Here is a 24,971-nt window from a genome sequence, read left to right on the forward strand (position 1 = left end):
ACAAGCCGTCCTCTTCCGCCACCCACAGATATTTCAGGAGCTGGGGCTTGGAATTATGAAACTCACAGAAAAAAAAAATAAACATAAAAAGATACTGAAATTATTATCATGTAACACCAGAAAATATTTTTCCCACTCTTCCATATTGTCCTTATATAAAACTCTATTTTTGACTCAAGAAATGAGTTTCCCCGAGTGTGGGTGGACTTGCCTGTGCCTTCCAGATGCAGATGCAGGCGAGCTGGATGCACTGACAAGTTGCCAGTCGTGTGTCAGGGTAATGGAGGCATCTCTCAGAGAAGAATGGTTTTGTAGGTGGCCATATGTTGAGGCTGATGTGCTCCTTTGGGACCTTATCTGCAAGGGTTTTAATGTGAACCCCATTATTGGCTAGCTCCCTACTCTTCTGGATCTCACACAGGCTATGATGCTTTGGATCACAGATTACAGAATGAGAAATCAGAGAAAATATGTGGACTGAGCAGTGAGGCTACACAGCCAAGTAGAGTCAAGGATCAGAATAGAAGGGCCGTCCTGAGTTAGCATTGTCCCAGGGCTGGGAACCAGAGTAAGGCTAGATCTTCAAATAAGTAGACAATCATGAGAACCAGGAAACAGCATGGGTCACGGTTTGCATCCTGGACAGGAACCAAGAAGGCAAGAATATAAGAACACCATCGGAAACTCATCCTTGCCTCCAGCATGCCGACATCTGCATCTGGAAAGCACAGACAGGTCTGCCCCACGTGAAGGGAAATACATTTCTGGAGCCAAACATAGAATTTTCTATGATTGTAACTCAGGACTGGTTCCAGAACCAGTACTCATTGCATGTTGACTTTGCGATCTAAGACTAAAAGTCTAGCCACCAGCAAATGAAGGGATGAGCTAAAGCAAGTCCCTTTATCCCATCTGACATTATCAGTGACCCTCCTAAAGCAGAAATCCAGCCGAGTCAGGCTTCCCTGGACCTGTTGCTGATGGGCAGAGAAGGAAATGTGCATATCTGCCCTCAAGTGTCAGGAGAGGGATACAGAAAGATGGAGGCAGGGAGGTGGATGAGGGAGGACAGAGCCTTTGGCTGGTAGGTGCTGACTACCATGCCTGCTCCAGGCTGTTTTTCTAAGTTGGATACTATGTTTATAAACACTGGACACACATGTCAGCAAGTGACTGGCCTTAGACCTGCTTTGAGTCAGTAGAATGATGGGCAAGCTGTGTGTGAGCAGAACTTAAAGGTTTTTCTGAATGTGAATAACATTCACTGTCCCTGTGGTATTGCTGGGAATATTTATGGTGTATATTTGGGAGACAGCATTGATTTCTTAGGAGACCTAAGTCGTTAGCTATCTTCATCTGATCATAAATTTTACCTAACCAGTTAAAATAGAACATACCCTTGTCAGGAGTTCCTGAGACAGGGTTCTTTTGATTTGGCTTTATCATGTCCAAGATGACTCAGGTTTGCTTATGAATCTAGGTGTTGGCAAGTCTCCAAACAGGTGCTGCCAGGAGCTGTCTTGTCTAGGATGGAACTCCTGGGTTACAGATCTCTCTGTCTCTCTCTTTTTTTCTCTTTCTCGCTCTCTGTCTCTCTCTCTCTGTGTATCTCTGTCTCTGTCTCTCTGTCTGTCTCTCTCTGTCTCTCTCTGTCTGTCTCTCCCCCCCACCATTTATAAAAAAAAACGGTCCTGTCCTGTGTTGAAAATTGCTTCCTGGACAACAGATTCATTTGTCCTAGGGAGCTGGCATTATCCTAAGTGAGGACTGAGTACAGGATCTGTCCGACTGCACCGGAAGCTGAGCAGCAATAACGGCCACTCTCAAAGTCCAGCCTTCTTACATCATTAGAGCGATGTTGTTGGCTCCGAGCTGCCTGGGTTTTAATTGTTTGCGTTTTGTTGTTTTGTTTTGTTTTGAAATCAGGAATCGAGTTGATCTGTGAAAAAGACATTGACCTGGCAGCTCAGGTGCAGGAGCTGCTGGAGTTTCTCCACGAGAAGCAGCATGAACTGGAGCTCAATGCGGAGCAGACGCACAAGCGGCTAGAGCAGTGTCTGCAGCTGCGGCACCTCCAGGCTGAGGTCAAACAGGTGAGCTGCAGGGAAGCGCGTGGAGCCACAGTGCGCCCTCCGTGTAACCCGGCCTTAGAAAAGAAGTTGGTGTGTGAATTATTTGGATTAATTTCTGCAAGCCTGGCTGTCGTCACAAAAACAAAACAAAACAAAAAAAAAAAAAAACAAAAACAAAAAAAAACAGTGGAACAATGGCTCAAACTATGACTGCATTGCCCCTCTCTCACATGATGCTCTAGGAACATTCCAGTGTTCTTCACTGAATTCTCAGTGTTCTTCACTGAATTCTCAGTGTTCTTCACTGAATTCATTCTCTCCTCTCCTGTGTTTGATTCGGTCACATAGTCAATGAGAAGTAAAAATCCTTTCTCAGTAATTTGGGGCACCTTGGTGCCTAGTCCAGCTCTTGACAGAGTTGGTAAATAATGATTCAGGAGTAGCAATTATCTTTATTCCCAATGTATGTATGATTCTTTAATAACAATTTTGGGAACTGGAAATATTGCTCTGTGGGTAAAGTGTTCATCTCACTCACACACACACACACACACACACACACACACACATATACACACACACATACACACACACGCACACGAGCATGCACATGTGTACAATGAACTGAGTCTTGATCCCCAGATCCCACACACAAGGCAAACACAGCAGATTGAATATACCCACAGAGCAAGGATGGGGTAGGGGCAAGTAGAGATAGGCAGCTCCTTAGAATCCATTGGCTTGTCTAGCTGAATTGCTGAGCTCCCAGTTCAGCGAGAGACCCTATCTGAGAAAACAATGTTGGGGCTGCAGAGATGGCTCAGTAGTTAAGAGCACTTGCTGCTCTTGAAAAGAACCCATGTTCCGCTCCCAGCGCCCACATGGTGACTCAGAACTGCCCATAACTCCAGTTCCAATAGAGTTCAATGCCTTCTTCTGGCCTCTGTAGACACCAGACACACATGCACATACATATATACAGGTGAAACACTCATACATATGAAATAAATTGTTAGGAAGAAAAAAGAAAGGAAGGAAGGAAAGAAGGAAAGAAGGAAGGAAGGAAGGAAAAGGAAAAGGAAAAGGAGAGTGAAATTGAGAAAGATACCAAACATCAGCATGTGACTTCATATGTTCACACATGCAAGTGTACACACACAGAGCAATATACACACATATCCACATGCATACACACATGCACACACACAAACACACACGTATCCACAATCACACATGTGAATACATACATAAGTATTATACAAGAACATTTTTGCCATTTAAAAGTTAATGTTAAAAAGGAAAAGAAAGAGAATTCTTATCTGCACATGGTATTATACTGAGCATTTTACTGGAGGACATATTCAGAAACATAAACATGTGGCACACTTGTAAATGTTGCTACCCTAAGCAGCCCAAGTGGAAGTTATTGTGAACTGTGGACAGAGGCTTCTCTTGATAGAGCGAGACTGAAGATGGGAAAATCTGTAAATTAGCAGCTCTACTTCTGGGTGCTGTTTCTGTGCCCAACAATATTCATAGCTTCTCTCTGAGGCAGACACTTCCCATTCTTCAGATGAGGCCACTAGAGCTTGGAGGATCCCCAGACAATAGTCACACCACCCTCAAGGGGTCTATGAAAGCCTGGCAGGTCAGCCTGCAACCTTAGGTCTGGATCACCCCCTCCTAAGAGACCCAGTGGCCTATTTTGGAGGCCAAGCTCCACCTCCAGAACTATTCTGGGCAGGGAACATGTTTTCTTATGTGAAGCGATAACTGGAGCTTAGATTTAAATTAAGTGCATTGGCACTGACATGTGACTTTATTTAACTGTTGCTCGGTTTGCATTGAGGGTGTCCCTTTCTGGTACTTCCGTCATACTTGTTACACAGTTGTTCTGTTGGGTAAGATGGTCTCCATTACCCAGAGCCTCAGCCAGGGCTCATGCACATGTATCCTGAAGAACTGAGAGCCACACACCTGGCTTGCTCACTGAGCTGCTACCTAGATGTTCTCAGCCTAACCAGGCCAGGGTCCCACCTGAGCTTCCATGAAGGGCTATTATTCGCACAGAGGACTTGGGGGAAAAGCCAGCACGTGAGCAGTAACACGCACACAAATTCTAACACTCCTGGAATCGTGACAGTGCATCATTTTCATATGGGAAGAAAAGAAAGAGCTAAACTTCATGCGAACAAGCCCTCGGGTGAAGTATTGTCTAAAAGTAAGAAAACTGGGGTACCATAAAACCAGGAAGCAACAGGAACCTCTTGTATTGTTAGCTGAAATTTGCATCTCCAAAATCCAGGGTTTTCCTTTACAGGGGCAGACAACCCCCCTGTGCACACAGAAACCATAGAGCTCAGCAGCAGCAGCAGAATGCGGTCAAGCTTCCATGGCCTCACCATATCTTAGAAATAGGGCAGGGGTAGCCTTGGCTCTTCAGAGAATGGCACCTGCCTGAGGTCAGCGGGGCTGTGGCATGTCAAAGTCTACCTGTGTGGCCATGTCTAGTCATTTTCATGATAAGTGGATGGTAGGAATAGGCTTTCAAACAAAGTAGAGAACTGAACATTTCTTTGAACTTTGAAGAAAAACCTATACTTTTGCTTTTTGCTTTCTGTTGTATTTCACTATCAATGGACTAATATCTAAATTCCTAATCTCATGAATTAGAGGATGTCATTTCCTTCTGCAGGTGCCTTCTCAGCAGCAAGGCATGGATAACCCACAGCGGAATTGTAGTTAAAACTCTATGTAAGGCAGACAGAGACAGTGGATCTCTAAGCTCAAGGCCAGCCTGGTCTACAAAGGAAGTTCCAGGACAGCCAGAGCTACACAGAGAAAGCCTGTGTCTAGAAAAACAAACAAACAGGAAGGAAAGAGTGCTCACCTGACACTTGGGAGACCCACAGAGGCCTTTCAGGAGGACAGTGGTTCTTCATAGCAACGGGAAGTGCTTCTTGGTTAAGTCACCGCACCTCATTAGGCAGACCTGTTTCCCTTGTCAGTAGAGGCTCCTTCATCGAGGATTCATCTGATCCGGTTTCAAAGGAAGCATTTGTGTCTGATGGAAATTGGTGGAGCAGGAAATATTGATTTCTAAGCTGTTGACACTTGGAAAAGGGAGTTAATTGAGATGTCAGTATTGATCAGTGAAGCTAAGTTTAGATGCAGGCTTGAGAGAATATATTCTCAGAGAGAAGGGGGAGGGAGAGGGAAAGGGGAGAGAGAGAGAAGTCACCTTAACTGTATTTCAGTACAGGTGTTGTTGGAGCTCATACATTAAAGGTTTTACATTTGACTGTAAGGTATTATGATGTGGCCATCATAATCCTATGTGTAGTTATCTGAAAATTACATTAAAATGAAGCTTTAAATAATGAAGAACTCATAGACATTTGACTGAAATCTATCTTCAACTATTCCAAGCAAATGACATGCCACAAACTGACGAATGCCACAGGTTTCCTAAGACAGGCAGGACACACACCTATGGAGAAAACCAGACCCCAGGGGAAACCACTGCACTGATACAGCATATAATGTAAGTCCCAGGTCACCAAATGCCCCTCAGATTACCCTTCAGGCCCCATAGAATTCTCTGGTTGCTTCCAGGAAAATTACTACTTGTGGTAAAGATGACCTCACATTTATCAGATAAATTCAACTGGGGTTTGGGGGATGGTGTAATGGCATAAAACAAAACGCATCTCCATATGTATTCCATATGTATATATTGAATATAAAATGAGAGAACGTGTTATTTGTAAACGTTGGTTTGGTTGGTTCTGTGAGCCAAATTTAGCCAAAATTTGCTTATGGTCAGTATGGACACTTACAACAAAGAAAAATTTTAGCCTGCCCTCATGCTTCTGTGATAATTACTGTATTTGGTTTCGGTGAGTGTGTATCAGAGTCAGAAAGAAGCTGGCAAAGGCCCAAGCAAGAGAAACAAAAGGACATTGTTTCCAAATGGAGATAATTAAGAGGACATAAGGGGCTATGGACACAGTGTATAAAGCCATAAATAATGAACACATTCAATCTTGTGCACTTCCAGAGCTAAGGAATTCTGAAGGTAGACATCTAGGGAGCTGAGAATTTATTTTGTGGTTGGACTCACAGAAGTAACCAGGTCTTGAGAGAGGTCATCTACAGCAGCAATCCAGAGTCAGTAGACGAGAACAACTTCTTGACTTTATTGTGGGTATGACCAGGACAACAGTCATCTGTGAATCATTCCTCTGACCTTCAAGAGAACTGGGTCCAGGCTGTCCAGCTTCAGGGCATCATTATCGGTAGATAGCCATTGTCTATTCCTGGCTTGGGCTTACATGAGCCTCTTTGACCTGAGGAAATAAAAGGTCTGTATTTTTTAGCTCTCCCAATAAGCAAAAACAGTCTAAACAGAATTCTTGGCCTAGCGTTCTGAATACACATGGTTCTTTGTGGCTGGAGGGACAATCGCTGGATTTTATCAGGGTGTGAAGTATTAGAGCAGGGAATGACCTTTAAAGCTACCTGCCTCCATCAAGGCCTCAGTAGAATACCCTGACAAAAGCAACTTGTAAGAGACAGGGTTTCTTTTCGCTTACAGAGAGATACAGTGTATCATGGCGGAGAAGACATGGCAGCAGGCAGAAAAAGCATGTTTGTCAGAAGCTTCAGCACTCAGGAGCAGAAAATGCACCAAGAGTAGCTCACTGTTTAAAGCGCTGAGGCCTGCCCACTTCCTACCAAACAGTGTGGCAGGAACCATCTTGGAACTAAGCGTTCAAACCATGAGCCTATGGAAGACATTTTACCTTCAAACCATAGTACTAACCTGTTAGGTAAATTGTTACTGTAGTCGATTAGAGGGAAATGCTACTATTATGATTTGAAAAGTGCTTTTAAGTTAAGGATTTTATTTTTATTCTAACTCTTTTGTTCACTGAAGGAAAGTATACACATTTTAGAGTGAGAAAGCTGACCTTTGATAAAATGTTTCTAAAAGCCACAGTTTGGTATTAATAGAACCCATATTTTCTCATTTTAGTTACATTTTTTTCACTACCTAGCACACTTGGATGCTCAGGGATAATAACTAACACAGTTTTGAACCAGAAGAGTTGAAAGAGCCTCATAATAGACAGATATGCCAACAAGACTGTCTGTGATCTGAGGACAGCAACCTGAGAAACTGGTGTGATATCAAAATGGTATTTGTTTGAATAACTGAATGAAGTTAAATGGCTTTTCTTTCCGCCCTGGAAGAACCGTAACTGAAGAATCACAGCATGGAATCTTTGCTCCAAACTAGAAATCAAAACTAGCAGCACAGTCATTATCATCCAGCTTAGCATTGCCTCAGCCCCGTGATGCCAAAAGGAGGGGGAGGGCTATCCAGACACCGAGGAGATTGCTGGGGTTCAGGGAAGTTATTTTGCCAAGGAAGGGACGGGGTCAGGCTCTCTTGACTTCAGATGTTAGTCTTCTATCCACTGTTCCAGAAGTGACTCACGGTGCTCAGTTCCACCCTGGCTTAAAGCCATGGCTATACACGTCCCTGCATCTCTGTCCTCCTAAAGTCAGATCATTGGGACTCTCAGGTCCTAGAATGCCTTTGCAAACAACATTTTGGAAATACAAGTAAACAAGAATATGGTGTATGATTTACTGAAGGAAGTAGATACGCATGTGCATGGGCTCACTCAGTGAGGGATGCTGGGAAGTGAGTATTTCCACCACGATAGCTGCAACTGCCATGGCTAGCACTAGAGGAAAATATTCTTCAAGAGTCCCGAGGAGCAGACTAACACTGACTCGAAATGCTCATGCAGAAGGTATTTGATGACACCCACAAACGAGTCTCCAAAGCAAGCAGGAAGCTGCAAAACATGACAGAGGGATGCGGTTTAAAATAGACACTGTGAGCTCCGTTTTTCCAAAGAGGCAAAGAATTTGGCCTTGCAGTCTATGAATGCATGTTCCCAGATCAACAGGCAGTTTTTCAAAGTCATTAGCACCTCGAGCCAGCCAGCCACAGTCCACCGGGGGACAACAAGGGTGTTATACATACATGCTGAACAGTTAATTCCGGCAGCTAATTACTATACAGACTGGCATCTCATCCACAATCTGCCAGATTTGCCACGAATTAACATCTCAATCCAAATCACCCAGCTGCAGCGGGGTTTTTCCCTCTTGTTATCTATGAACAATAAGGCATCAGTCAGCTTCTGTTTGAGAATGAAATCTGCAGGGTGCCTTTGAGAGTTATGAGGCAGGAGACCAGGCTTAGTATTTTCCCTTTGTTCAGCACTAGAAATAAAACGTTAAGAGCCCATCGGAAATAGATTGCAGTGTCCTCTCCTTTACAAGGAGTGACATCAGGTGGTATTCATTGATTTTTGAAATCTCAGAACTTTTTTCCTCACCGAGCAAGTCTTGGGCTCCCTAAAAAATGAGATGCTTGCCTTGTTCTAGTGACCACACACCAGGTAAGTCTTTAGACCCTAGGTCTTCCCTTTGGATTGATTATTTGTACCGGGTCTGTTAGCCTGATAATCCCAACATCTCTACAACATTTCCTTGACTGCTATAGACCAGTGGTTCTCAACCTGTGTGTTGTGACCATAAGAAAACACATTTCCAGTGGTCCTAGGAACCCCCAATTGTACATTTATTTTTGTTGCTACTTCATAACTGTAAATTTACTATTGAACCGTGTTCATCCAAGATACATGTTTTCTGATGGTCGTGACTCACAGGTTGAAAACCACTGTGTCTAGGCTGTACCCATTCTTGCTCTCCTTTTTCTGGTATTTGCCATTTTAGATTTCTTTTCTCCAAGTACTTACCAGGAACCCTCAAAGCTGTATTCAGGCCACCAGGTAATTTAAGTTGGTTAAACTTTACTTTCCCTTTTGGTAATGGTCTGTTCTCTGAATTTCGCTTGTTTTCCCGCCCTTCCTTTGCATCATTTGCTTACTTGAGCTTGCATGCTCTGGGCTTTGTAAGATAGAGACCCCAGGATGGGGCTTGGATAATCTTCATTACATTCAAGACATTACTATGCGAGAGCCATTAAGTGAATATGGGAGATTAACGTTCAACTGACTTTAGGGAGTTCACATTTTTAAGAGGGAGGTAAAATGCAGGTTGAAATAACCCAAAAGTTGTTCTGTGGTGAGTCACGATGAAGTTGTCCACACAAAGCACAGCAGCCATACTGCAGGAGGAAAAGATTATCTTCAACAAGAAGAGTGAGGTGTGAGCAAATTCAAGAGGTTCTTATTTGAACTAGGCCCTTTTAAAAACAAAAATAAAGAACTGGGGAAGAAGAATGGATATGATCCAAACACACGGTATGAAATTCTCCATAAATAAATAGAACGTAAATACATAGTAATTAAAAAAACTGAAAGAAAACGATACCAACAATTGGAATTTCTCTATACCATTCTTTGTTCAAGAAAGAAGTTTAGATGTGCATAAAATACAGGGAGATGAAGTCATGTGAGTTAATTTGGTGGGATTTGGGGACAGCAGGGTGTTATGGAGAGGAAATGACTTGAGAATGAAGCTGGTACAGGAAATAAATGCCTTATGACAGCAGATGCAGGAAGATTGGGAAGATGGCATCCTTGCCGTCCTTTCTTTCACAGGGAAGAGAAGACCATCCTTTGATTGATGTAGCCATAGGGAAAGCAACATCTCTAGAGAAGTAGAAGAGAGTCATTCACCCAAATGCTTGTCCTAACTCCCTAGGTTCTGGGATGGATCCGCAATGGAGAGTCGATGCTCAACGCCAGCCTGGTCAACGCCGGCTCTTTGTCTGAGGCAGAGCAGCTACAGCGGGAGCATGAACAGTTCCAACTAGCCATCGAGGTAACCCCCAAATCTGGATGCACTGTCTCTGTTCGTCTCTTTGACTTTGGGCCTCGGGTAGGATGGCTGTCTGAGAGGCCAGCATTGCCTCAGTGGTGGAACCCTTGTACTTTCTAGTGACATAGTGCAGGAGCCTCCTTCACACTCAGGTATGCACAATGCAGGTTTTATTTTGCCCCCAAGATATCAGGAACCATGTATACACATTTCAGATGAGAATATCTGCTGCTCCTTTGGGCCTTAAGGCTCTAACGCAGTTAGATTTTTACCCATTTCTACTCATAAACCATATGCCAGTGAGAAATAAAGAGGTGAAAGGTGACAGGGCTTCCAGTAGGAAACCACTCAGAAATGAGGAGAAACAGTTGTGCAAGTCAGTAGTAAGTCGGAAGAGTACTTTGAAACACTTGAATTCTAGGTTGGAATCTGACTTTTAACAAGGACCACAAGGGTTGCAAGAGACTGTGTTACACAGTTTTCAAGCTGAAAGTGGCCATTCAGTTATGCTAGCAAAACCCGTATTTGAGGAATAAACTGGAAGAAGTTTACCAGCTGGGAGTTTGGTAAACATTTTACTAAGGTTAAAAGAAAAAGCCCATTTTAAAAGAAATGTTCACTCTGGATACAATGATATAGCCTTGCTTTAAATAACACCTTTAGTTATCTTCCTAGTAGGAACTTCTCCCAGAGAGACCTTAGGATTGCTTCTCAGTGGTGTCTGAGAAAGAATAGAAATGGCCCACGGAACTGTATCTAAAAAAAAAAAAGTTCAGCACCAGTGAGGCAAAAGGTAAAGAATAAAAACCTCAGATCCTTGTTCTGTGTAGTTCAGTGTAGAACTTTGCCCTTTGCCTACTTCTGGATGTGTAAGAACTACAAAGGGGCTATTTTCTTTTTTAAAGTAATGAATTTAATGATCTGTGTTCATAAATGTCTTTTAATGTGGCAATCCAGCTGATTGATAGCCTCTTGTAAACTGATATTAACTTAATCCACCATTTAAGTTTTCAGAAGCCATCTTTCATGCATATAAAAATGGTGTTAAGATGACTGACATGTTTCCGTAAACTACTTGACGTCTTCTGAGGAAATATTAGTAGTCTCTAGGTATTGTCTGAGGTTTGAGATTGAAAAGCGAGCAGGGTATGCAACTCGCTTGCTGTAGAAGTTACCCTCAAGCACGGAGCTTTACATCTTTGTTCCAGTTTACTGGCAATCCCAAGTTGATAATGGTGAGAGCTCCCCAGGAGAGATCTAAATTGGGGTTATAACCAGGTACTTACTGCAAGCATCTATAGCGGTGGTTCTCAACCTTAAAGGACTCTGGTCTTTGTAGTGCACAGCCTGTGTGTGACCCACCACACTGTCATCCTCACGTCTGGGGTATGAGAAGATGGTGGAGGCCAAGAGTGGGAGTGGGAAGGTGTGTTCTGGTACTTTCTAAGTCCAGGTATCCAGGAGCAACCTGGGCAGATCCTTCTGATCTGGGCATGACCCCTTTGGGGTTGGATGACCCTTTCACAGGGGTTGCACAGCAGATACCCTGAATATCGCACATTTATACTATAGTTCATAAAAGTAGCTAAATGACAGTTATGATGTAGCAATGAAATAATTGTATGGCTGGGGGCACCACAACCTGAGGAACTGTATTAAAGGCTTACAGCATTAGGAAGGCTGGCGGCCATTTCTCTGCAGGTTTAGGCAGCAGTGAGGATTTGGCAACAGTGAGCATGATGTGAAGCTATGGGGGATTTCAGCAAAAATAATTCTTGGTCTGCTTTCTCCTTGAATAAGAAGACTTGGGTTGGGTGATTACATTTCCAGTCTCTTAATCAAATGTCTGACAAGTCAGACCAAGCCTCACACAATAGAGTACCCCAGTGAACTTTGAGAAACTGTTGGTGACTCTCGGGTTGGTATCTGTCATCTGTCGAGGATAGCAGAGCATAGAGGGATGGTGGAACGTCATTAGGTTGTGGTGGAGCTAAACGAACAAGGAACACAGCCAGAACTGTTCGTATGCTCCTCCAGACAAGCCACAGTTGTCTGTAAACTACGTCTAAACTGGGCTCTGCATCAGGAGACGAATATGCCAGAGAGAATGCAAGCAGTGTGTCTTTGTGACAGAGTCTCGCCGTGTATGTGGGTCAGGCCACCTTGAACTTAACTATTTAGCCCAAGCAAGACTCAAACTCATGACTATCCTAATGCTCAACCCTGAGTGATGGACAACAAACTGTGCCACACTATACCTGGCTGGGTGCAAGCCATTTTAAAGGAAGGTTAAGCAGCCTAGTTTGGCTTTCTCTGTGTGCCAGTGTTAATGCAGGTCGTTCGCTGATGGCTGGGGGTGGGATGGGGGTATAATGTACCTTCTTCTAACCTAAGGAAGAAAGCTCAGGGTTCCATAGGGGAAAATAGCCATTGGTGAAACAATGAAATTTGTGGTGTAAACAGACATTTTTAAGAGCAAAGGGAGTGCCAAATGTATAATCCCACAACTCCTAGAGGCTGAGGCAGGAGGATTGCAAAGTCAGCCTGGGCTACATAGACAAGCCCTATCTCAAACAAAAGGACAGGGAAAAGAAAGGGTTCTTGATAATTAATTTAGAAAAGCAGTCGTATACTGGGATGACCCTGGCCAAGCTAGGATTGGCCTAAGCTTTGGTGGTTTTCCTGGAAAGTCAGAATTTGTCCCTGATAAGCCTTGTTTACAGGAAAGCATTCCCATAGCACTGCACAGAGAACCAAACAGTGCCTCCGCACGGTATAGTTTATTAAGCAAAATGGATTCTTATTTGTGAGTCCTCTGGATGTGCTTTTATACCTTTGGAAACCGCGACCTTCACACAGAGAAGCTTAACTTTAAAATCTATTTTTATTTGAAATCCTTTTCTGCATTTGAGCATAAATATTATACCAGAAAAGTGGTTAAAACTGGATAATAAATTCAATTGATTTGGTTCAATTTTCTTGCACTTACACCTACTAAATATTAATGTCCTTGATAACCCACATCTTAAAACTCTAACACTCAATAGGATTAGATGATAAGAAGTAAAAATGGACGCAAAATAATGACTTAAGCTTCGAAAAGCAAAGATTAGGCCACACAGATGAGAATTTATCATTCAGGAAATTAAAGAAGAAAAGCTCACTCAGGACTTACAGAATAATGAGCTTCAGAGTAAGGAGCAGAGTTTATTACATAACACAGATTACACAGAAGTGGAAATTACTCCCCACTTTAAAGATAAAACATTAGAACAGGTTTACACTGACAGTTATTACATGCTAAGGGCAGAAGACATAATTGTCATAATCACTGACATTCATCTGGAGAACCTTCATTCAAATGAGAAATGTTGTAGATTTCATTCCTATCCTAGAGAAAAAATTCATGAGCTGTAAAAGAATGTAAGTTTGGGAATAGGTCAAAAGGGAGTCTGGTTTTACCACTTGTTTTGATGTAGGTTTTGAGATGTGCTGTTTAGCCAACTATGTCTTGATGTCTTAGTCTCTGAACAGGAAATAAAACCCACCTCATAGAACGGTTGTGTGAACAAGAAAAGTCAATGCATAATCATAGGGCCCAGCACAGAACACATACACACACATCCTTGGAGAAGGGACAACCATTTGATTGACCCTCCTCCCCCATCTCTGGCCTCACTGTGACAATTTTACCTTCTAAGCAACAGGAACCCTCCAAAAGCTGGCTAAGTAACTAAGGAGTTCAGAGAAAGGGGGTTTGCCCTGAGTTTCAGGCCATCTGAAAAGGTTCACTGAAGGAGTGCAGGCCTGAGGCAGGTTTCAAAAGAGGGGTCATTGACAAGGGCTCGAGCATCTGCCGAGAACAGGAAGAGGGGAAGATGGCAAGGCAGGAAGGTTTGTGGCTTTCTTTCAAAGGTTTGGGGAGAAAGCGTAGTTGGTATTATGAAGACAGACCATGTTGTGGAGGGTTCTTGTGATAGCCAGCTTGGACCTAGTTTAGAAGAAATGAGGAAGCCGTTGAAGACTTTTGAACTGAGAGAAAGATGTGACGCTCAGCAGGACCACTTCCTCATCCATCAAATTAAGCAGAACTGCCGAAATGGTCCACAAGGCACTGGAGGTGTGGCTAAGTGGTGGAATATGTGCTTGGCATGTGCAGAACCCCAAGACAAATCCTAGCATACCATGTGGAAAAAAAAAAAGTGCAGCATGGACCTATGAATTGTAACTGGAAGGAAAGACAATTGGCTGTTTCTCCTGCATTAACACGAGTACATGAAGTTGTGGGGACCCGGCTGGGCTGGAGGAGTGCAGAGCGGCAGCCAGGGAGGAGGTCAAGATTGTAACTAATTCTAGGTGGCAGGAGAAATGGGTAGGAGGAGGCCACCAACATAAGTGGCTAGTGGCTTTGAGTTGTTGGCTTCTACTGAGGGTTTGGCATCTGCCCAGCTGCAGATGGCAGCACCTCCTCAAAAGGGTGAGAGGTGGGCTTCCTTGCATCAGAAGACGATTCCAGAGGAGGACCTGACAGTAAGAAAAGGCTTCTTCAAAGAGAGAATAACAGAAGCCAGGGCAGCAGATAAGAGCTCTGCCGATGAGCAGTCAGCCAGGCTAACCTTGGCACCTCCTCGCTTAGGAAATGAACAGTGCCAGTTACACAAAGAAAGTCGCCTGTTTGGGGAGGGGTTGTTCTGCCCTTTCATTGACTCTCTCTAGTTTCATTTAGCAGTGAGGAGCCCAGCGCTGACAGTCATCAGAACTGAGGCTGTCCGGGAGGTAAAGGCTCTGAAGGCCCAGGGATGCTGGTGGAGATGAAGTAGTGGAGCTGCTGCAGGTTTGGGGTGGGGGAGCACATAGCAGCCTTGTGAACAGAGCTGAGTAAGCAGGAAATGCAGGAGGAAATCTAAAGTCAGGAGAGGCAGATGTATGTGGTGACATCAAGGAGAAGCTTGCGGGAGAATGTGAGGGAGTTGCCCTCAGACCCGAGGAATGCTGAATAAGTCAGCTACAAAAGTGGCCTTTGCCTTGCTGCCCAAGCCAGGTAGAAAGGAGTTTTGCCATGTCATTTGTTTCTAGTCACCCTGGTTCACACCATCAACTGGAAGGGTCCAACAGCCAAGAGTATAAAGCTGGTAGACGTCCAAGTTAGTAGCACTCTGATGCCCTCATAGGGATTGTCCTAGATAGGGTTACTACTGCTGGGGTAGAACATCTTGAGCAAAGCAAGTTGGGGAGGAAAGGAAAAGGCTAACACTTCCTTATCCCTGTTCATCATTAAAGAAAATCCAGACAAGAACTTCAACTGGACAGGAACCTGGAGATAGGAGCTGATAGAGACCACAGAGGGATGCTGCCTACTGGCTTACTCCTCATGGCTTACTCAGCCTGCTTTCTTATAGAATCCAGGACCACCAGCTCAAAGATGGCATCACCCACAATGGGCTGGACCCTTCCCCATCAATCACTAATTTAAAAAGTACCCTACAAGCTTGTCTACAGCCCCGTTTTATGGAACCATTTTGCTAATTGAGGTTCTCTCCTCTCAGATGACTCTAGCCTGTGCCAAGTAGACATAAAAGTATCCAACAGCGGGATCATCACATCTATGTTTTGTCTCACAAAGTCTCAACCTAGTTTGGCTTTTTTTCTCCCTGTCATGTAGTCCTTCAGCCAGTTCCCCCAACCTCCTGGAGTTAAGGTTTAGAACATACTTAGCCCTAATCAGAAACCATAAAGCAAGTGAGGTGTCTGTCTCCTAAAAGCCCTTGTAAATAACAAAAGGCTCCTGCTTTGAGCTCATTCTTGCCTTCTGGGCTTTGCTTCTTTGGTGAAGTAACTGTGGGGGTGGGGGGACAGGAGAGCTCATTCTTTGGGTCTTAGTAACCTACCAAGTTTACCCATTCTGCCGGAATTTTTTTTTAACTGCTCATTAATGTTTCAGATTGCACGTTGCTAGCTGAAATTGGTGTTACATGTATTTGCAGAGAAAGTGTTTATTTAATCTATAAAATCATTGAAAGTTCAGCGATGAGCAATTTTATGATTAAATTTGAAAAGGAGATTAAGGGGCCAATCCATGACAAGGTTTCTGCACAACCTCTGTTTCTCTGCTATGAGAACTAAAATAGCCTTAAAATCTAGGGTAATGGGAGTAGAAAGTTAAGAATGGGGTCAGGAGTTAGGGTCCTGAGAGACGAATGACATGTAAATGTGCCTTAAAGACAGTAATGTGTTGATCATGGTGACAAATGGATCAGTCATTTAAAGCTCTTTAACTTCTCTACATCTTTCCAACCACACCTCACTCCACCCCTCCCATATCACACCTGGGCTGCTCCCATGGACTTCTCTCTCCTCCCCTCGTGCCCAGTCCCTCTTTCATGCCACTTCCTTGCAGAAGACGCACCAGAGCGCCCTGCAGGTACAGCAGAAGGCGGAGGCACTACTCCAGGCTGGCCACTATGATGCTGACGCCATCCGGGAATGTGCGGAGAAGGTGGCCCTCCACTGGCAACAGCTCATGCTAAAGATGGAGGACCGGCTGAAGCTCGTCAACGCCTCTGTGGCTTTTTACAAGACCTCTGAGCAGGTAAGAGGGAAGTCTCTAGGCATGAGCAGAAGATGAAAGAGGCCAGTTCCTGTCTCAAATTATGGTACAGCATTCAAAGCCAGGCATCTTGGCACCAACCTGTGAGAATAAAAGCATGACTTAAGGAAATACTACCACTGGCTTTCTTACCTCTTTTCCTCCTTTACAGCAAGGAACCATATGATTTTCTTTTTCGAAAATTTCTCGAACTTATCAGATCAGTATGGAGGTGTTGAAGTAGAGACCGGGTGTGTTGGATGCTAGCTCTGAGCAATATATCTGTCAGTCTTTGTCAGAACAGTGCTATGTAACAAACTACCTCCACACTTGATCATATAAATCAGCATTCGTTTTCCATTTAAGTACCTAGGATCCAGCTGATTTCCCTGAACTTGGTATATCTAGACTCCAAACTGTACCTTGCATACAGCTTGTCCGTGTGTCTCTCACTCTCCCTGATCAGCAGCTACTTAAAATGCATTCATAGTCCAAAGAACCCAGAATCTACTCTACAAGACCTCCTCAAGTCTCTGATCCTGTCCTATTGTAGAACAGGTCTCAAGTGCCTTATCTTGACATTTCTGCATGTTTCATTATCTATTTTAGCTCAAGACATGAGCTTGCACGCCTTGTATATTGCATTAAAAGAAGTAGGAAAGGTAGAGGCTAGACAAGGCATCTTTTGGTGGGCAACGGATATCTCATGACATGGCAAACATGAGGAGGGGGTTCAGCCTGAGTCATCATTCAGCGGAGTTCATAACTCAGTGAACATTCTGTCCAACAACCACATCCTTGGGTGAGGACGTAGCTCAGTTAGTGGAGTGCTTGCCTAGCATGCATAAAGCCCTTGACCAGAATTTCAAGGTCACTTTTAGCTATATAGCAGACTTAAGGCCAGACTGGGCTTGATGAGACCCGGTCTCAAAAGCAGACAGCCTTTACCAAGGAGAATGCCTTTTTCAGAGAAGCTGAGATGGTTATAACCTTTCTCCCAACTCTGTTCCCAAAAAGTAGCCAAAGCTGTTGTGGAAAAGTATAGGAATTCGAGGTTATGCTCTCTGGTTGGTTGGGTGAGTGGGTGGTTGGTTGGTTGGTTGGTTGGTTGGTTGGTTGGTTGGTTGGTTTTCCACTAGGGTTGGAAGCTCTCTTCTGATGCTTACTAGGTAAGAGTTTGTGGGATTTTATGTTCTCTACCCTCCAGGCACTGATACCAGGCTTCCATGAGACTCCCATTGCAGCCTTCAACCTAACTCTCCCTGTGAACTTTCTCTGATGGTCTGGTTTCTTCTGAGGTCATTTATAAGGTCCCTCAGCATGGTCTCTCTGAATATTTATAACTTTAAAAAAAACTTATGTCTTTGAAGTTAACTCAAATGTATTCTCCCTCAGAAAGAAATGTGATTTTATAATAAAGATGGATGCTAAGAATGCCACTGCCTTATGATAGGACTTTGAACATCTGTCCCCAGGGGAGTTGAAAGATGACTTTCATTTATGGTCCATAAATCACACAAGAGAGGCAGCTTTTCCCTTCACCATTGCTTGAGGCTCCTGACTGACAGACAAGTACAGATGCTGAGACAACCCATCAAGCATCTTCTCTAAGCCTGGGCTACAAAATTCATAATTATCATGAGGTTACAAAAATATAGCTATATAACATAATATATCTATACATACATGCATATGAATGTGTGTGATGTATATCTCATATAGTGGGTAAAGACTAAACATAGTGATTTTTAAATATCAGGGATTGCCACAAGGCTGTATTCTTAGGTCTTGAATTGTTAATGATTAAAGGTCTAGGTGTACCACACTCTGAGAGGGTGCTACATACTTTTTTTTAAAAGAAGGACTGAGGCTTCCACATTTTGGTCTTCCTTCTTTTTGAGCTTCATATGGTCTGTGAGTTCTTTATTGGGTATTCAGAGCTTTTTGGGGCTAGTATCCAATAATCAGTGACTGCATATTATGTCTGTTCTTTTGTGACTGGGTTACCTCACTCAGGATTATATTCTCTAGTTCCATCCATTTGCCTAGGAATTTCAGTCATTGTTTCCAGTAGCTGAGTAGTACTCTATTGTGTAAATGTACCACACTTTCTGTATCCATCCTTGAGTGATATTATCCACCCCTTTAGCCATCAGCTGTAAAGAGACAATTCCACAATCTCCACCTCCAAGCTCCAGTGACAAGTTTCTCACAATATCTGTTCAGGTGGTACCTCTAAACCTCCAGGCTGAACTTTACCCCAGTGTGTAATGTTCTGTTGTGGAAGTCTGCAGAGAACACCTACTGAGCAGTTTCTTTATCAAGCCTATTTTTCCTTGATTCCCAGGTGTGCAGTGTTCTGGAGAGCTTAGAACAGGAGTACCGGAGAGACGAGGACTGGTGTGGCGGGAGAGACAAGCTGGGGCCGGTGGCAGAGATGGACCACGTCATCCCACTCCTCAGCAAGCATCTGGAGCAGAAGGAGGCCTTCCTGAAGGTCCGGCCTCACCCTCTCCTCTCACCAGCACCCACTTTCATCAAGGCTTCCCTTTGCCTGCCTCTTATGTGAAGAGGGAAGGGGCTGAAGACACAGCTCTGGGTTAATGTGTGAAGCCATAAACTAAAACTTAAATGTTCATTTCTTTCTTGACACCTTTGGTATCATCAGGTATATGATACGTTACTATTGCCACTGCAGTGTTAGAACACTCCAAGATCACATGGTCATGGTCACGTGCTTTTACTCACTTATGTTCAGTTTATAGAAAATAATTTATTGTTGTTTTATTTTATAGTGCTAGGGTTTGAACACAGGACCTCATTAAACAATAACCCTGACCCTAAAATGATCTTTTAGCTGAAGACTATAAGCCTGCTTGTGAAGTTATTTAAATGAACCTTTTGTAAGTAGATAATTGCAAAATCTAGGGTCAATAGATTTAGATACTATTTCTCAATCTAGCAATTTTCAATTAACAAGGAATATCACAATGTTTATTCTTCTATATGAAGGGTACCTCAGGGAGGGAAACCAACCCGGCTATATATGGGTGTTTAGTAGCAAAGGACATCCTTCTGAGAGTTTCCTAGCAGCAGGCCACCAGGTTCAGGCTGGTCCACGGGCTCCACTCACCTCAAAACTTTTATGTTCATCTTCTGGGGCTTCTCAAAGAGAATTTGTGTTTCCTAACATACCACCACTGACGTCACCCTTCTTTAACTAGCTGCCTCTTTTATTAGAGCACTTCTCTTGACCACCAAACCTTTCTGTTCCTTTCTTAAGACACCCCCTCTTCCTCTTAGAGACCCACCCTCCTTCCTATTTTCTGTTATCTGCACAGGTATCAGTTAGAACCCCAAATAAACAAAATTAACTAACACAGATAAGTAGAAAATTTTTCATATGGAGCTTAAAATAATTTAAAAGTTCCTCTGTTACATAACAAGATTGAAAATAATGGAAGGAGCATGGGAAGGGTTTAAAGTAGTGTTATAAAAGTGTTCTCGGGACTGGGAATGGCTTAGGGGGGAAGTACATGATGTGTGAGCAATCATGAAGTCCTGGGTTTGGATCTCCAGTATCTCTGTGAAGAGTCAGCCACAGTCTCACGCACTACATATCCCCAGCGCTACTGAGGACAGAGAAGCATGGTTGCTGAGCCTTGCTGGCTGCCAGCCTAGCTCTGGTTCTCTAAGAGATGCTGTCTCAAGAGGGCAAGTTGACAGTGGTTGAACAGAACACCCAACCTCCTCTGACCTATTCACGAGCAGGTATGGACATGTACACCCACACACGCCTGCAGAGTACACCACACCACATCCCATATATTCACACACAGAGAGAAAAGTCAAGATTATTTCTTCATAAAATTAAATGATTCTTTTAAAGAAGAAAGAAAACCATCAGGGCTGATGTTCCTCATATATTCCTAAAGCTGTGGAGGAAGAACTCACCGTGACTGTGGGAATCCTCTGCCCAACAGATGGTGTGCAGCTTTCTGCCTATCACTTATTGATTTATCTAGAGTCCTTAGCCTTAGATGTTCACTAAAGACTTTCAGTTCATTAGCCTGTGAGTTCCTGGGCCCATCAACTTGGCTTTAACCAGATCCAGCTTCATTGCTACTTTTTATATAACCATAAAAGCAGATAATCTAAATTTATATTTATTATTTAACAAGCAGTGTAATCATATAATTTGTATGATCAAAAGATAAATATAAAATTTTAAATTTAACTTGATCTACAGATATTTTAGTTTACTTATTAATATATTATTAAATTATTAATTTAAAAATCGAAAGCAAGTATATACTAGTTTTGTATCTATGGAAAAAATGGATTCTTAGGGAAATTCATAAGTTATATGGGCTTAAGAGATACTAGAAATACTCTGTCAGGATATCTGGATTCTAAATTGAAGGGCTTCTTTCCTGCTGCTCTTCCCAGCCCTCAGAACTCCCACCATCGCAATGCGGCCTGTCCTCTCCGCCAGCCCCTCTGATGTGAGCCTTCAATGGCTCTGACTCTTATGTTGGTTGAAATTTCCCAACAAGAGAGTACTTGTTAGTGTTATTTAGGTAAGGGGAACAGGGTTGACACTAGAATGAATTTGAAATTGTTGGCAATTTAAGTTTAGATTTAGAGTTATGGTATCAAGTGTGTTTGCTAAATGTGCTAAAGTGGGTTTCTGTTCCCTGGGCTCTCCTTGGTGGTCACGTAAGAGACGTCCTTGTAAAAGAAGAAAACCAGCCTGGGCATGAACATTAGCAATGCCCAATCAGCATAGTGAAGGGTCAGCTGCTTTCTGATTTCTGTCTGAAACAGAACAGGAAGCACTTGGTTGAAGGCCAGCCCAGAGTGTGAGCCTTCTAAATTGGGATTGGCGTCCTATGAACCGGAAGTGACCTCCAGAACTCCTTTCCCTCTGGATCCCTCCAGTATCCCTATCAAGTCCTTAATGCGTCTAAAGAGGCACCTCTGCGCATGTCTTGTGTTCCACATGTAGACTGGAGACAGGGCTTCACATGTTTGTTTTCCTTAGGCCTGCACTCTGGCACGGCGGAACGCTGAGGTGTTTCTCAAGTACATCCACAGGAACAATGTGAGCATGCCCAGTGTTGCCAGCCACACCAGGGGACCTGAGCAGCAAGTAAAAGGTAAGAGGCCTGTCGGTCACAGGTCACAGCTTGCTTCAGTTGCACGGGTGAAAGGCCAGGTCCCCGCTTCTCCTCGCAACAGGCTGTGTATCTAGCCCTCACGTCATCTCAGGGTCTCCGGAGCTTCTCCCTTAAGAAGAAACAGTCTGGTGTGGAGACCAGCCCTGCTGATCCAGTCTCCTACCATACCGAATGATTTCCTTTTGTTGTTTGCTTTTCTGTTTTGGTTTTTTTGTTTTGTTTTGTTTTGTTTTGTTTTTTCATTTATATTCAAGTCGTGAGCCACACTGCTTAGTAGAAAGGTTTGCTACTCAAAACATGATGTCCAGTTCAGCAACATTGATATCATTTGAACACTGATACAAATGGAATTCCGGACCCACTCAGATCTACAGAGTCGGAATTCTATATGCATTCTGTATGCAGATAGGATTTATATAACTACTATTCTAGAATATCTTTATATTATATCTTCGAATTCTATAAAGCCGGTGAGTATATGAAAAACAGCATATGTCCTTTAAAAATGCTTATTTTCAGATCACATTTGGCCTAAATTATCATTTTGCTCTTCAAATATTTACCCTTGCCATACAGAAATTAGCCTTGGTGGATGAAACCAAGTTTTATACGTATCCTCTTGTCCAGTTAGAAGATCACAGCCCTGGTGACTAAGGCCAGGGAGAAGACCTGAACTGACTTGGAGTGAGGGTGAGCCAGGCTTAGGGACACCAGGGTCACAGTGTGGATCAGTGGACCGCTTTAGACAGCATTCCCTTTCCTTCTCAGATACGTCAGGAGCTGGGATGACCCAAATCCCTGGAAAGAATTTAATGGGAAGAGGAACCTGAGCTCCTTCCCCACATGTTATTTTGCCTTTGAATGAGGCTCTGTGGGTGGCTGACTCCCTGTCAACTGCTCCTCTCCTTCCAGCACAGTCAGAGCATATGTTCTGACTTCTGCAGATGGCAGTGTGGGCGAGGCCAACCACTGAGAGACCACATTCATACCCACACCGTATGGGACAGGTACCCAGAGGCGGCTGGATATACCTCCGTCTGAGAAGGCTCCCAGGCTGGGGAATAGTGACAGCTGACCCTGTCCAGAGCCTCCCATGATTCGGGTTGGTTATGTTGTTTCCTAAAGATGCAGTGAGCAGAGAGCCCTGACCAAGGACACAAACACAGGAAACAAGCCTGTTTGACCCTTGCCCAGTAGATGCAGACACTGGAGGCCAGCCCGTCTATCTCCCTGTTGTCTGCTGCCTGGGTCCAAAGCTAGGACACTTATATTTGGGTTTTAACGTGGGAACAGATGGCTGAGTATTATCCAAAAACTTCACCATGAGCATCTGTCGTCCGGGTGATGCAGCCATCAACAGCAGCTGCCGAAGCTAAGCTCAGTAATACAGCTGGTGGATGTTGACTCCAAATGATGTTCATTCTGAGCCCCGAGTCCAGAGGACAGTGGTTACCCAAGAGTTCTTGCCACGGTGCAAGAGGGAAGCAAGAGACAGGTCAAGCGTATAGACCAATTCCAGCTCCTGTTGCGTCATATCAGCTAACAATCTCTTTGTCAGAGAAAGTCACTTGGCTGAGCCAGGGGTCAGAGGTCATTCTGAGAACGAGAAAGTACACCTGACCACTCTGGGAAGGAGCAGAAACTTGCATGCTGAATGCATGGATAGTGAGCCACAGGGGCCGATGGAGCTTCTTAGCTTAAAGGGGCGTGGGCAGCGTTATTCTTACAGTCAAGCTTAAAGGGGCATGGGCAGCGTTATTCTTACAGTCAAGCTTAAAGGGGCATGAGCAGAGTTCATCTTCACGGGCCCAGAGCAATGAGGGGAACTAAAGGATAAGAAAAAAAATCAACAAAAATTACTAAGTACAAACACTGAACTGCAGGTTGTGCTGTCTCAGCAAAGTACCATGATGTGTACTTACATCCCCCAGGGACTGGGGAGACCAAGGGGAGCTAAGAAAGTGGTCTCCGGTCAAAGGATTGTGCTTAGCTCCAAACCCTGCTCCTCCCTATCTGAATGAGTCTGCACAAGGTCCAGGTCTTCCCTCGGTTTCTTCACCTGCCTGGTGGGCACCTTCTCGATACACACATCACGAGCAGTATGAAAATGTGCCAGACAGTGAATGCTTAGTAGACATGGTTATCTATATCCTCTTTACCATATATTTCATCAAGCACATTCAAGACGGTATATTTAATAGTTTGCAGAAAACAAGAAGCAGATATAAAACAAAATAAGGTTGCTTGCTTCAGGCATAGAACATCTTACTTAAGACACTCGCGAAATCAATCAAGGACACCAGACAGTGTTAAGAGCAATGCAGAGACAGATGACATGTACTGGATACCCCCATGGCTCCCTTATCATACTAAATGTCTTACATAGATTCTCAAACGTCATTTGGGAGAGTTAAGAAAAGCTTCCAGCCTTCCTTGGGATCAGATCAAAACCTGTGTGGAGTTGGGCCTAAGACAACACACAGCCCCTGTCGCTGCCCAGTTTCTACCCAACCTCTGCCCAGATGCTTCTGACAGTGGCTCTGCACTTAAAGTGCCATATGCTTGACTCCTGCGCAGGGCTGAGGCTGTAGCCCATTCTGTGGTCTGGCTAAATGTCTTCACTGCCTTCTCAGCGCAGCCTATCCCCGCCTCTGCTCCAGAAGCTCCTTGGGAATGCTTAAGAGTCCTTACAGAGGCTCCAGACCAGCTATGTCGTCCTTAGGGGTTCACTTTCCAAACTCTCTTGCTAAGGACTGACTAGTGTGAAGAGAATTCGGGGTCACTGTAGCATATTGACAAAATCCTCAGAAAAACAAGTTTCTGCTGAGCTCTTGGTCCCTTCTGGGGAGTTGTATCTATGTCTAGCTTTTGTTCTCCGTCTTCTGATCCTTTATTAGTCCCTAAAGGGAGGCTTACAAGTTCCCTTGGTAATGGGACTTTGTTTAGAGCCTCACCTCCTTTACCCACAGCCATCTTGAGTGAGCTCTTGCAGAGGGAGAATCGAGTCCTGCACTTCTGGACCTTGAAGAAGCGGCGGTTAGACCAGTGTCAGCAATATGTGGTGTTCGAGCGCAGTGCTAAGCAGGTATGTCCAGAACTCCCCTTGGCTTTGCCTCACTGCTGAGGAGTGTCCAGAGAACCACACTAACAGGCAGACTTAAGCCAGGGGGGAGATGTGACAGGATAATGGAGAACAGGTTTCCCTTTGTTCATAATTTGGATTTTTCTAGCATTCAATCCTGAGTTTGACACCAGGAGACAAGA

The 24,971-nt window shown here is 43.9% G+C and overlaps 1 protein-coding gene across 6 annotated transcripts in view; it reads left to right on the top strand.

The window, feature by feature from the left end:
- Window positions 1–24,971, top strand: part of KALRN (kalirin RhoGEF kinase) — a gene marked incomplete at both ends in the record, with an annotated part of 525,758 nt that overhangs the window by 280,105 nt on the left and 220,682 nt on the right. For 3 of the 6 annotated variants that reach the window (XM_080919241.1, XM_080919244.1, XM_080919246.1), the window contains 6 exons: window positions 1,927–2,093; window positions 9,825–9,944; window positions 16,339–16,530; window positions 18,875–19,024; window positions 21,572–21,686; window positions 24,677–24,792. In XM_080919241.1, the coding sequence (XP_080775367.1) occupies window positions 1,927–2,093; window positions 9,825–9,944; window positions 16,339–16,530; window positions 18,875–19,024; window positions 21,572–21,686; window positions 24,677–24,792 (860 nt within the window). Of the gene's footprint in view, window positions 1–1,926; window positions 2,094–9,824; window positions 9,945–16,311; window positions 16,531–18,874; window positions 19,025–21,571; window positions 21,687–24,676; window positions 24,793–24,971 lie in introns of all 6 variants that reach the window. The other 3 variants (XM_080919243.1, XM_080919245.1, XM_080919247.1) reach the window with 2 other exon arrangements.

This window comes from Micromys minutus (assembly GCF_963924665.1).
Source record: "Micromys minutus genome assembly, chromosome: 7".
Lineage (NCBI taxonomy): Eukaryota > Metazoa > Chordata > Mammalia > Rodentia > Muridae > Micromys > Micromys minutus.